The 14,104-nt window shown below is 41.2% G+C and overlaps 1 protein-coding gene across 8 annotated transcripts in view; it reads right to left on the bottom strand.

The window, feature by feature from the left end:
- CLASP2 (cytoplasmic linker associated protein 2) overlaps positions 1-14,104 on the bottom strand; it is a 182,194-nt gene that overhangs the window by 163,115 nt on the left and 4,975 nt on the right. For all 8 annotated transcript variants that reach the window (XM_047098781.1, XM_047098785.1, XM_047098782.1 and 5 more), the window contains exon 2: positions 4,886-4,964. In XM_047098781.1, coding sequence (XP_046954737.1) covers positions 4,886-4,964 — 79 coding nt within the window. The remainder of the gene's footprint in view (positions 1-4,885; positions 4,965-14,104) is intronic.

The following is a 14,104-nucleotide window of genomic DNA, read 5'->3' as shown; positions in this document are numbered from 1 at the left end:
ACATTTAACTTAGAGTGAAGGGCACTAAGTAAGTACTCTGCGTGTCACCTGCCACCCCCATCATCCTCCATGTTGGACGGCAAAGAAATTAACTTGTTTCTCTTTTGACACGATAGCTATAGCCTTCCTTTCCCTGAGGCAGTGAAGGTTGAGGCCTAGTTTAAATAAGGGAAGGAAGAAGAAATAAGATGGAGAAAGGGATTTTCTCTCATTTATTTATAGACAATTATAATTAAGTGTATACATAATTTGATGCAAATATATTCTACAATAAACACTGTCTACAATATAACAACCAGACTGATTTAATAATAATAAACAACACTTAAGGAAAAAAGAAATTACATTATTTTTGGAAGAAAATTAGACTATAGTGAGAAGCCCACTATACCAAATGGAATATTATCCAAAAACCTAAGCTTAATCAAGGAAATGACTGTATAAGAAAACAAAGTTCTTGCCATAAAATCATAAGCCTAATCATGAGGCAACTGAAGTACCTGTCAGCTGGAACAATATAAATACTTCTCATCTTGCTTAGATGTATTGTTAACATTAGAGAAAACCATTGACATCTGTAGGACTGGCTGTTGTGGGACTCTGGTTCTGATAGCTTCTGAGAGGCAGAAGATAGTAATAAACACTTAATAAATGTTAGATATTATTCCGTACTAAGCACTGAATTATCTCACGTCAACCTCGTAACAGCCCAATGAAAGAGAGTAGGCTCATTTGATAGAGAAGGCCCAAAAGGATTCAACACCTTGCCCAAAGTCCCAAAAATACCAAGTTGAAACCAGGACTTAAATAATCCACACAATTAGGTCCCAGTTATAACTACTTCCATTTACTTGTAATCGATGGGTTCTACGTGTGTGTACGTGTGTGTGTGTCTGTGTGTGTTAACAATCACACGACAGGAGTATGAAAAAAAATATCCACTGCATTCTTGAGAGGTGGGATTTAACTCCAAAAAGAAAATTAAAATGTTGGCCCAAACCAGGGCTCACTTCAAGACAAAAAACTAAACTTTTATAGAATATAAATAGCAAAAACAACCTGACACTACATAACATTTTATTATAGTTATTAAACAAAAAAAAAATCCATAAATTTTTTGCATTAGAGTTCCTTTTTGATACATACTCTCTTGGTGTGAAACAGAACAAGATTTTATTCCTAGTTTTACCAGTTATTAATTATTTAAGACCGTAAACTTCTCTGAATTTGAAAGTTTCCTTGTCTATAAAATAAGGAGGGGTGCAGGCCTATACCTCACATGACTAGTGACAGAATGACGTAAAACTGGAAAAAAAAAAAAACAAAACGAAAACAAAACCCACTTGTGCTAAGCCCATAATAAGCATTTGGAAGAGTCAACAGTCTACCCAAAAGATCTGTACGTATTATAATGACCACTGAATTACCATTCAACGTGATGGATATTCAACAGATAATTACGGGACTCCAAAACAGAGCTTTGTACCGTGCAGCCAGTAAGAACCTGTTACACAGACTGGAACCTGAACAGTGAAACAGCGAAGAAGTTCAAAGCACAGCTCGTGGTATGTCTTGTTCTCTCGGCACTGTACGAGACACAGACCATCTTGCGTTTTACAAGATGCAGGAGTGATGAGCAGGAAGCCCGATTGTTCTAATACTCTTTCCGTAATTCCATTTTGGGTTAAAACCATCTGTTTAAAATTTGTAAAATATGAGCTCCTTTACTGAATTCAGTTATCATAAAACCAGGGTTGGTGATCGCCATTAAATGTAAATCGGATATATTTTTTTGTTTGAAAAACTTATTTTTCCACAGTATCTGTGGCCACAAAAGAAATTTTAAATATTTTACATTAAAAGAGCTACATCAAAAGAGCCCATACTCTTTCTGGAACCTTGTCTAAAACTGAACATCAATCTCAATTTTCCTAAAACATCTCTTCACTTTTAATGTAAAAAGATAAAAAAAAATACCTTTGATAGTTAATAACCTAAGTGTACCGAAAGACAGTATCACTCACATCAAGTTACATACATCTAAGATGACATTATTTAAAAAAAAAAAAAGCCTTCAGGGGCCCCTGGGTGGCTCAGTCGGTTAAGCGTCTGACTTTGGCTTAAGTCATGATCTCACAGTTTGTGGGTTTGAGCTCCACATCGGACTCTGAGCTTACAGCTCAGAGCCTGGAGGCTGCTTTGGATTCTCTCTCTCTCCCCCCACCTCTCAAAAATAAACACACGTGAAGGGCTCCTAAAGTGGTTTGGCTAAGGTATAAAACAGAGTAAAACAAAAAAGCTAACCCTGGGCTCTTCATTTAGTACTGTACCTCCTTAAGAGTACACAGAGGGGCACCTGCGTGGCTCAGCTGGTTAACCCTCCAACTCTTGATTTTGGCTCAGGTCGTGACCTCACGGTTCCCAGGTTCAAGCCCTGCAGGCGGGTTTGAGCCCTGCGGGCAGGCTCTGCTGGGGATTCCCGCTCTCCCTCTCTCTCTGCCCCTCCCCTGCTGGCTCTTTCTCTTTCTCTAAATTAAAACAAAATGAAACAAGAGTACAAATATATACTGCCTATCTTGTGGAGCTATCATACAAATTAGAAATCATGCGGGGATAATCTTTTATACACGTAAAGTTGATAAAGCCCAATATGGGTAACAAGTAGGCAATATACACTAGCAAAGCAGTGATGAAATTTTCCTGTTATACTACACTGACTCTGAATTAATAACAAGTTTGAATCTCACCAAGGAAAATGATGGACACTTGGGGTTCAAAGTGAAAATGATACTAATATTAATGTACACAAATAACCATAAAGAGTAGATGAGAAGACAGAAAGAAAAACTACACATATACATGTATGGAAAACACATACGAAAAATAATAAAAGCAAGTTAATGTAATTCATTGACTATTTAACAGTATAAAAACTACAGAGTAAAGAAAAATTCAATTTTAGTACATGTGCTGCCGAAGAGAGCACTGAGTAAAGGAAAATTCAGAGTAGGTTGAGGTTGATCTGAAAAGCTCCCAGACACTGCAATCCGAAGTAGGTCTTTTAAAGAGAAAGGACGGACCATGGGAAAGAGGAGAGGATTTCAAAAGGAAAGTGCAGCACAGCAGAACCATGAGCGAGTTAAGCCAGAACTACCAGGAGCGAGCAAGTTGCTAACTAAAGTGGAGACAGTACTTGCTGAAGACCGCTGATAAAGAAGGCTACTAAGACGTGGAAGGGACGTACAGGCTGAGAGAAGTGGACCGCCACCAGAGGAGAGCAAAACAGAGGTTCTGAAAGCAGGACAGTCCCGGGAGGCAACAGTCTGCGATTCTGGTCCCGTTATTCCTACTGCCTCATTATAAGGAGTCGGTGCATCAAACTCCATGTGGCTCTCCTTGCATTTGAAAAATAAGCAAGATCCACAATACCTAGAATTACCGTCCGGTCTAAAATCCGGTCTGTCACAACTAATAATAGGGAGCTACTATAGGGCAGGGGTCCCAAACATAAACGCCTCCGGTCAGGGAGGTACGGGAAATGCCAGAACTGAACCAGCTCTAGAAAGGGCGCTACTCCAAGCTGGCGGTATTGCAACTGCTATCCTCAGGAAGGGGCAAGACGAGATGGGAGGACTTGTGAAGCAGAAAGCTCAGGACCCATACAAAAGAGAATCTATGACAAAACTTCAGCCAACAAGTAAGTACCTGTGGGGGCGGACAAGCCATAAATACGAATCTTTTACATAAAACTTCCTGATTTTAAACAATGACTCAAACTGTTTTAAGAAAATACCTAAGTAAAACACATATGCCTAGTTTTTAACATCTACCACGGGATTTTAAGCAGAAGACTGATACGGTAAAGAATCGGCCTTTTCAGAAGACACTGATGCAAAGAATGACCTGGAACCAGGTAGTGATTAAAAAGGGAACTTACTGAAGGGAACTTACCAAGATGCTTCTGCCGAAAGGATAGTTAGACAATAAAAATAAGAAACCAGCAGAATCTGGGGACACACCAAACATGAAGAAAAAGTTGACCAAAGATAATTAGAAAGTAAGTGTGAGGCATTAGGAAGCATTAACTTAATCCATAACAGAAAATCATGAACAGCTGCGATTGCCCTGAACGATCGCTATACATCAGGAACCAGATCTACTCGTCAAAGCGCTCCAAAAGGCACACGAGGGCCACTTGGGTTTAGGAAACAGGTCAGAGCCAGCACTGCAATCCTGACGACTGTGCCAAGAAAAGAACTGCACCACGGGCTCGCGCCATACCGCAAACACACCGCAAGTGAGTGCGGCCCAAAGGATGGCTGGCAGCTCGGGACGGGTCCACGAACTATTTGCGGTAAAAAAAAAAAAAAAAAAAAAAAAAAAAAATTGAGAGTGTTTATAAAATCAAGTTTTAAAAACAATCTGACCAAAGTAATTTGGTCTATTGAATCTAATAATAAAAAAATTGGGCCCCGTCGTTTTTTTTCCTTTCATTTTGCTGTATAACTTATTTTTACTGTATTTTACAAAATATTGGTCCTGTACCACAGAAGTCTAAAAAGCAGTGCTGTAAGTTATAAATTTTTAATGTTAAAGAAAGTAAAAGTTACAGTAAAAGTTTTTAAGTTATGAAGTAAAAATCTATTAGCAGGATATTTAATACGTCTTTTGCTTTTTTTGGTTTTATTTGTCTCAGAGGAAATAGAATTATTTTAATAGGCTTAAAATCTTTTATGTCTAGGCAAACTAAAATACTACGTAGTAGATCTCTGGGCTGTAGAAAATTACTTCTTTCCATTCACAGAGAACCAAGTCTGTTAAAAACCATGAGAAAAAATGCCAGTATGTCAATACCTACAACGATTTTTAAATAAAGTTAACTTACCCATTACTACATAGGACTTAAATCGTGTTGATAATCTGTCCACAAAGGCACTTAAAATTTCCAATCCCATTAATGATACCTACAGACAGAAAAAATTTTAATGAATACAAACTACCAAAACATTCTCAGTATCAATATATAATCACTGACATATAAAGATCTTCATATATTACCAAGTTTTTGTTTTTTCTAAGATACATTTTTTTTTGTATTTTTTTAATGTTTGTTTATTTTTGAGAGAGTGAGAGAGAGAGAGAGAGAGAGAGAGAGAGAGAATGAATGAATGTGTGCAGGGGTGGGAGGGGTAGAGAGAGGGAGACACAGAATCCAAAGCTGGCTCCAGGCTCAAAGCGGTCAGTAAAGAGCCGGGTGTGGGGCTTGAACTCATGAACCGTGAGATCATGACCTAAGCCTAAGTGTGATGCTTAACTGACTGAGCCACCCAGGCATCCCTATTACCAAGTTGTTTTTTTTTTCAACTTTTTTTTTTTTTTTGGGGGGGGGGACAGAGAGAGACAGAGCATGAACGGGGGAGGGGCAGAGAGAGAGGGAGACACAGAATCGGAAACAGGCTCCAGGCTCCGAGCCATCAGCCCAGAGCCTGACGCGGGGCTCGAACTCGCGGACCACGAGATCGTGACCTGGCTGAAGTCGGACGCTTAACCGACTGCGCCACCCAGGCGCCCCCCAAGTTGTTTTTTTTTTAAGAACATAAGGAGTTATGGAAACCACTTCAACAATAAATTTCATATTAAAAAGAATTTTTTAAAAGTCCAAAAAAATAAGGAGATTGAAGTATTCAGGGGTAGACAGTCATGAGGTTAGGGCCCTCTAATCTCAAATGGTTCCATAAATGCCACTACTCCTACTGATGTATAAATATGCAGGAAGATAAAGGCCAAATGTTAATAACTGGTAAAATGGGTGAAGGGTAGAAAGGTCACTGACTACACTTCCAACTTTCTTCCTGTAATGTTGAAATGTTTCCCAAATGCAAGTTAAAAACGAAGAGCGCCTTTAATTACAGAGGAACTCCAGCTTTTATCTCGGATGGAGACACTAGGAAAAATACCACTCCCACTTTACAAGAAAAAAAATAATCTACAGATCTATAATTACTCTTAAATTCATCAGAAAGCTGAAGTTGCAGGATAATCACCTCGCCTGAAACTTAAGGAAAGACAGATGCCCCCAAGGGGAGATGGGACGTGAGCAGTAGTAGGTCACATGTGGCAGAAGACAGAAGGAAAGCCGAGCCGTGGGACAAGCCGGCTAAGCGTTCCGCTGTACGTAACTCATCGTTAATAGCCGAATGTGGGCCAGCGTGCAAATGTGTAATCCTCGCAGCCACAGACACAAAAGGAGGGACCCCATTTGCAGACTTTTTCTCCACAAACCTCCACCGGACACTATGACTGGAAAAGGGATCTATCTCTTGGTTGTCCGGGTCTCAGAAGAAGACAGCAGCTATCTCTGCAGGAAAGTCACAGACTTTTCCTTTCCCATACCGTTTGTAAGAAACAAAGGTATGAAGCCGCTGAGAGAAAGACAAATACTGTCACCCCAGGACACAGGTAAAAACTCGCTGCTACTGAGTAAAGAGAAAAGAAAAAAAAGAGCGCCCTACCTCTGAGGGAGAAGCAGAAAATCACCCCGGGCTCAAATGTTTAAAGGTCTCCAGCTGAGGAGGGGCAGGATCTCTAACAAAGCCTCATCCCCTGGACTCAGGGACAAAGGGCTCGTAAGGCTGAAGCTGGACCACAAAACCCAAGAACACCGCCACTCCCCACAACCAGGCTCGCAAGAACAGCCTAGGAAGCAAGAGCACTTAATCACTGGAGGAGAAAACACGGAGAAAGACCCTCCACGAAGCACAGGAAACAAGGGAAGGACTAAAGTGTAGGGTGTGGAACACTGAGCACCTAACAATTTATCCCACTCCTGGGTGTGTGTCCAAAGCAGGACACGGATACTCGCATGCCAATGTTCACCACAGCATTATTTGCAATAGCTAAAAGGTACAGGGGCCCACATGTCCATCAACGAACGAACAGATACAGAAAATGTGGCATACGCTCAATTAAAAATGTGGCCAGGGGTGCCTGGGTGGCTCAGGTGGTTAAGTGTCAGACTTGAGTTCGGCTCAGGTCACGATCTCATGATTCGTGAGATCAAGACCCACCATGGGCTCCACGCTGGGGGTGGAGCCTGCTTCAGATTCTCTCTCTTCTCCTCGTCCTCCTTTTCCTCCTCCTCAGGGGGAAAAAAAAAAAGTCTGGCCATAAATAGGACTGAATGGTACATGCTGAACATGAATGAACGCTGAAAACATTGTAAGTGAAAAGAAGTCACAAATGGCCAAATGTCGTATGATTAAACTTATAAGAAACGTCAAGAATGTCTGGAATCGATGAATTGTACACTTCAAATAAATAAATTGTATAGTATGTAAGCTGTATCAATAAAACAGTTAAAACATAGTTGAAAATCTACAAATAGACTCACAGACTTAACAGACTTTACAGATGATAAAAGCAGTATCTCAAATCAGCAGGAAAAACATGCACACTTGGTAAGATCTCACTTTAAAAAAATCTATCCCTAAGATACACTAGCAAAATTATTAAAAACATGCAGACATTATTCATTGCAAGAGACCAGAAACTATCCAAACATTCATCAATATGAGACAGTCAATAAATTACGGTACATCCACACTCTAGGGTACTGTAACACTTTAAAAATAAAAATGACTACTCTCCTAATTCTGCTGTGCAGTAACCTCCATGATATATTGTTAAGTGAAAAAAGCAAGTTGGGGCAATGTGTATATACACAAAGAGGGCTATGAATAGACACAGTTACTTAGAAATGTTTATTAAAAATAACAACAATGAAAAACCAATCAGGAAAAAAAATAATCATTAGAAATAGGCTATAAGTAATAGAGAAAGAAACCAAGACTATTGTGAATACACCTTATTTGTAGCAATAACGAATTTCACTGAAAATAAGTGAACCTAAATGTATACCGAATTATTATTACAACCACACAGATTTTCAAGTATAGCAACTTGATGATCTCTCTCCAGGGGGATAAACACTAAACACAACAACAACTCTGCAAAAAAGAAACTTCAATGCTTTTAGAAATCTTGTTGGCTGAATGAGATAGAAGACATACAGAAACAGGAAAGACTGCAGTCCGGAATCTGAATTAGAATCACTATAAACTCATGATGTATTTTTCTTTAAAACTGAAATAAAACCCAACCCTATTCACTGACAAGAACAATGAGTCCCACTGGCACTCACACTGCATTTTCCACATACTCGTTCCCACTAAAAAGAACAAGAGCTTCTTGGAGAAGCGGCTGATCCCAGGGCAGGAGCAGGAAATAGGACATCTCATGATGCCAGACGGCAAAGATACTATCAGAGGTTACTAGGGTCATGCCAAGATAGGACAGTTTGAATATTAATAAGGATAATAAGCGCACCGTCTTGAAACACATCAGATGCGCTTAAATACAAGAATCCGTAATGATGAGAACTATGTGGCCGATATTGGAGGAGGCTAGAAGACCACCCCAGTATTCTGACTATTAGTAAACAAAAGGAAAGAATCATATAAATTACAGGTGTACCTCAGAAATATTGTGGATTCTGTTCCAGGCCACTGCAACAAAGGGAATATTGCAACAAAGTGAGTCAAGTGAATTTTTCCATTTCCCAGAGCATATAAAAGTCATGTTTACTCTGTACTGCGCCCTATTAAGCATGCAGTAGCATCAAGTCTTTAAAAAGTACACGCCTTAGTTAAAAAATACTTCACTGCTAGAGAAACGTTCACCATTATCTGAGCTCTCGGCAGGTTGCACTCCTCTGGCTGGGGAGGGTGGCTGACGGCTACCGACCGACCCGGGGAGTGACTGCCGAAGGCTGGGAAGGCTGCGGCAATTTCTTAAGTAAGACAACAGCGAAGTGTGCACAACTGGCTCTTCCTTTCATGAATGATTTCTCTGCAGCACGTGATGTTGTTTGGCAGCATTTCACCCACAGAATTTCTTTCAAAATTGGAGTTGTTGTTCTCCAACCCTGATGCTGCTCATCAGCTGCTCAAAATATGCAATATTTTAAACGTTTGCTGTCATTTCAACAATCTTCGCAGCATCTTCACCAGGAATAGATCTCGTCCCGAGAAAAGCTTTTTTTTTTTTTGGCTCATCCATCAGAAGCAACTCCTCATTTGGTCAAGTTTTATCAGGAGACTGCAAAGTCAGTCCCGACTTCAAGCTCCATTTTTTTTAAGGTTTTTATTTTAATTCCAGTTAACATACAGTGTTGTGGGAATTTCAGATGTACAACATACTAATTCCACACTTACATCGCCCTGTGCTCATCACAACAAGTGCACTCCTTAATCCCAATCACCTCTTTAACCCATCAGAACATCCCGTGGGAAAAGGACAGTTTCTTCAACAAATGGTGTTGGGAAGACGGGACAAGAACGTGCAAAAGAATGACACTGGACCACTTTCTTATACCTTACACAAAAATAAGTTCAAAATGGACCAAAGACCTAAATATGAGGTCTGAAACCATAAAAATCCTACAACGGAACACAGGCAGTAACTTCTTTGGCACTGGCCGTAGCAACTTTCTAGGCAGGTCTCCTGAGGCAAGGGAAATAAAAGCAAAGAAGCTATTGGGACTACACCTAAATCGAAAGCTTCTGCACAGTGAAAGCTCCACTTCTAGTTCTAGTTCTGCTGCTATCTCTGCCACATCTGAGGTTACTTTCTCCACTGAACCCCTGAAAGTCATCAGTTTCTTCCAAACTCCTGCTTATGTTGATAGTCTGACCTCTTTCCAGGAATCACGAATGTTCTTAATGGCATCTAGAATGGCGAATCTTTTCCAGGTTTGTTCAATTTATTCTGCCCAGCTCCATCACAGGAATCACTACCCATGGCAGCTACAACCTTATAATATGTATTTCTTAAATAAGACTTTAAAATCACTCCTCGATCCATGGGCTGTAGCACGGATGTGGTGTTAGCAGGCACGAAACCGACGTTCTTACTGCACATCTCCACTGTAGCTCTTGGGGACCGGTGCATTGTCATGATCCGTAACATTTTGAAAGGAATCTTCTTTCCTTCAGTAGTTCTCAGCAGTGGCTTAAAATATTCAGGAAACCGTGTAAACAGACGAGCTGTCCTTCCGGCGTTGTTGTTTCATTTGCAGAGCACAAGGAGAGTAGATTTAACACAACGCTTAAGGGTCTCAGGATTTTCCCAATGATGCGAGCCCTGGCCTCGACTTAAAGTCACCAGCTACATTAGCCCCACCAAGAGAGCCACCCTGGCCTCTGAAGCCAGGCACTGATTTCTCCTCTCCAGCCGTCAAAGTCCGAGGTGGCATCTCCTTCCTGATACAAGGCTGCTCCGTCTACACTGGAAATCTGCTGTTTAGTCAGCTACCTTCAGGGATCGCCCTAGCTGGGTCCTCTGAGTAACTTTTTGGGACTCCCGTGCTGGCTGTGCTACCTTGCACCTGTCGGTTATGGAGACGGCTCCTTTCCTTCAACTTCACGAGCCAACTTGCGTGGCTTCCTCACCAATCTCGGGCTTCACGGAACTGAAGAGAGTTAGGGCCCTGCTCTGGACGAGGCTTTGGCTTGAGGCAGCGTTGTGGCTGCTCTGATCTCCTCTCCAGACCACTGAAACTAGGTCTGGATCAGCCACGAAGCTGTTCTGCTTTCTAACCGTTCGTGCTCAGTTTCCTTCAAGCACCTTTCCTTTGCGGTCACAAGTTGGCTGTGTGTCACAAGAGGCCTAGCTTTTGGGCTGTCTTGGCTTTTGACTTGCCTTCCTAAGCTTAATCACCGCTGGCTTTGGAGCTAACGTCAGACCCACGCAACGCTTTCTTTCACTTGAACACGTAGAAGCCGTCGTGGAGCTGTTAATTGGCCTCATTTCAACACGGCTGTGTGTCAAGGAACAGGGAGGTCTGGGGGGAAGGAGAGAGACGGGGAGCAGCTGCTCATCAGCACCACTGCGTGTAGAGACTGAGTTGGCCTTCTCAGATGGGCGTGGTTCGTGGTGCTCCCTAACAATTACGATAGAGCAATTGTAACATCTGAACGTACTGACCACAGACCATCATGGCATACTGTAACCAGAGAAGTCTGAAATATTGCCAGGATTTACCAAAATGTGATACACAGATAACAAAGTGACCAAGTGCCACTGGGAAAATGGCAGCAGTAGACACGTTTCATGCCCGGTTACCGCAAACCTTCAACTTGTGAGAAATGTATCTACGAAGCACAATAAAGCAAAGCACAACAAAATCAGGGATGCCCGCCTTTCCGTTACAAACTATGCCAATGAAATAGAAGTGGAGGCTGGGGTGGGCGCCTGGGTGGCTCAGTGGGTTAAACATCAGACTCGATTTCTGCTCAGGTTATGGCCTCATGGTCGTGAGATCTGCGTGAGGCTCTGTGATGAACGTGGAGCCTGCCTAGGACCCTCTCTCTCTCTTCCTCCCCCTCCCCCTCCCCCCTCCCCTCAAAATAACTAAACATTTTTTAAAAAAGGAGTAAATGGGAAGTTCCTCTGTACAAAGTATCCTAGTTAACAGGTGACAGAATGACAATCAGAATATCACTGTACAAGCCCTAACGAGTTAAGAGATCTAAGCACCGAACATTGATGATTGCTAACATCATAAAAAGATACGGGCAGACCTTATGTGCCTTGTTGACATTATGTGCCTCCTGAGGGGGAAGAAAAAGAAAGGTTGAAACTGATCAAGTTTAGGTCCAACCACCAACTTATAGTAAAATACAGAGGAACTAACACTACAGGAGTGAAGTCAGCAAAATCACAACTGTGTGAAACTCCACAAATAAAGTCCAAGAATTTTTTAAAAGAATCTTAAAAAAGAATGTTTAACAGAGGTAGAAACCAACTCAGAGACTCAATAAACATGTGAACTGAGGGATGGCCTCCCAAAGGTGTTCACATCCTAACCTCCAGGACCTTATGCGGTAAAAAGAACTCTAAAGGTGTGGTAAAGATCTTAAAACGGGGAAATTACTCTGGATTGTCCTGGGCCCAATATATCACAAGATCCCACACGAGCGAGAGGCGGGAGATTAAGCAGAGATGTGAGTACAAAAGCGGCGGTCAGAAAGATCTGAGGGTGCAGGGCCCCAGGGTGGCTCAGCAGTGACGTATCTGTTACGATCTGTTGCTCATTTTAAAAATCAGATGGTTCATTTTCTTATTGTGGACTTTTGAGAATTCTTTATCTTGGGGGCGCCTGGGTGGCTCAGTCGGTTGAGTGTCCGACTTCAGCTCAGGTCACGATGTCACAGCCCGTGGGTTCGCGCCCCACGTCGGGCTCTGTGATGACCGCTCGGAGCCTGGGGCCGGCTTCGGATTCTGTGTCTCCCTCTCTCTCTCTGCTCCTCGGACCCTGCTCATGCTCTGTCTCTCAAAAATAAACATTAAAAAAAATAAAAAAAATAAAAAACCCACAAAGACTTGAAGGTGCTATACTGCTGGCTTTGAAGACGGACGAAGAGGCCACAAGCCAAGAAATGGCACGCCATTTCCAGAATCTGGAAAACTCTCTCCTCTAAGTTCTCCAGAAGAATACAGTCTTGCTGAAACCTTGATTTTTATCCCAATAAAATCCATTCCGTACCTCTCGCTTTCAAAACTCTAAGGAAATAAATGTACTATATGTTGCTTTAGGCTACTAAGTGTGTAATAATTTGCTACAGCAGCAACAGGAAACTAATGTATTAAACATAATGTGGAAATCTTATTTGGATCCTGATTTTTCTTATAATAGCGAATTTAAAAATTTGTATGACTTTTTTTAATGTTTATTTACTTTTGAGACAGAGAGACAGAGCATGAATGGGGGAGGGGCAGAGACAGAGAGAGACACAGAATCCGAAGCAGGCTCCAGTCCCCGAGCTGTCAGCACAGAGCCTGACGCGGGGGCTCGAACCCACAAAATGTGAGAACATGACCTGAGCCAAAGTCAGATGCTCAACAGACTGAGCCACCCAGGTGCCCCGTATGATGTTTTTGAAAATTAGAAATCTGACCCTGCATATTTAATACCAAGGAATTAGCTTTTTACATGTGTTAATGGTAGTGAGGTTATGGTAACAATTTTTTTTTACGAACACTTATCTTTGAGACACTAACTAGAAAGTCTTATTGATGAAACACTGTATCTGTGATTTATGACAAAGTAATGAGCGTAATTAGCCATGGACTGTGTTGTGGGTGGGTCTGCTTATTCTGCTACCTTTAGATATGTTAAAAACCCTTCATAGCTAAAAGTTAAAAATTACAGTAAGTGTGATTGTTCATGGTGAAATTGTTCTTGAAACAAAGGACAATTCAAGGCCCACACTCTTTCACTCAACCTCATCCTAAGAGTCTTAGCCAAATGCACCAAAACCAAGCAAAACTAAATAAATGGAAAGAAGAAGCAAAACTATCATTATGGTCTGGATTTTACAGTAGTCCCTACTCATCCCCAGTTTCGCTTTCTATAGCCTCAGTTACCCAAGGTCAGCTGTGATTTGCAAGCAGATCATTCTCATCAGAAGGTCAACAGTAGCCTAACACAATGCCACACAATTACAATGCCCACATCACTAACCTCCCTTCATCTCATCACTTTAGTATCGCACATCATCACAGGAAGGGAGAGTACGGTACAAGGAGGTTTTAAGAGAGACCACATTCACGTAACTTTTATTGTGTTATGTTGTTATAAATGTTCTGTTTTATTATTAATGTTAATCTTTTATGGTGCCTAACATAAATTAAACTTTACCATAGACATGTATTTACATGAAAAAACACAGTAGATACAGGTTCTAGCTGCTGTTTCTGGCATCTGCTGGGAGTCTTGGAAACAGATTCCTCATGGATGAGAAGGGACTACCATATGTACAGAAAACCTAAAAGAATCCACAGATTGCAGAAAAAAATGTTCTGAATTATAAGTAGGTTGGCCATAAAAAGTAATACACAAAATGCCATTTCTTTTCAATATATCAGAAAGCAAAAATATAAACATATATTGAATATATAAATACAAAAGTATGACAATAAAATGTTACAAATATAAAAGCAAAATAACATTTTTTAACAGGTAGAAAAACAGAAACTCTAAAAG

This window comes from Lynx rufus, unplaced genomic scaffold, assembly GCF_022079265.1.
Source record: "Lynx rufus isolate CCGP_SWC_20201006 ecotype Redwood Valley unplaced genomic scaffold, mLynRuf1.p SCAF_5, whole genome shotgun sequence".
Classification (NCBI taxonomy): domain Eukaryota; kingdom Metazoa; phylum Chordata; class Mammalia; order Carnivora; family Felidae; genus Lynx; species Lynx rufus.
The sequence above is the reverse complement of the archived record's forward strand: the minus strand, read 5'-3'. Positions and strand labels throughout refer to the sequence as shown.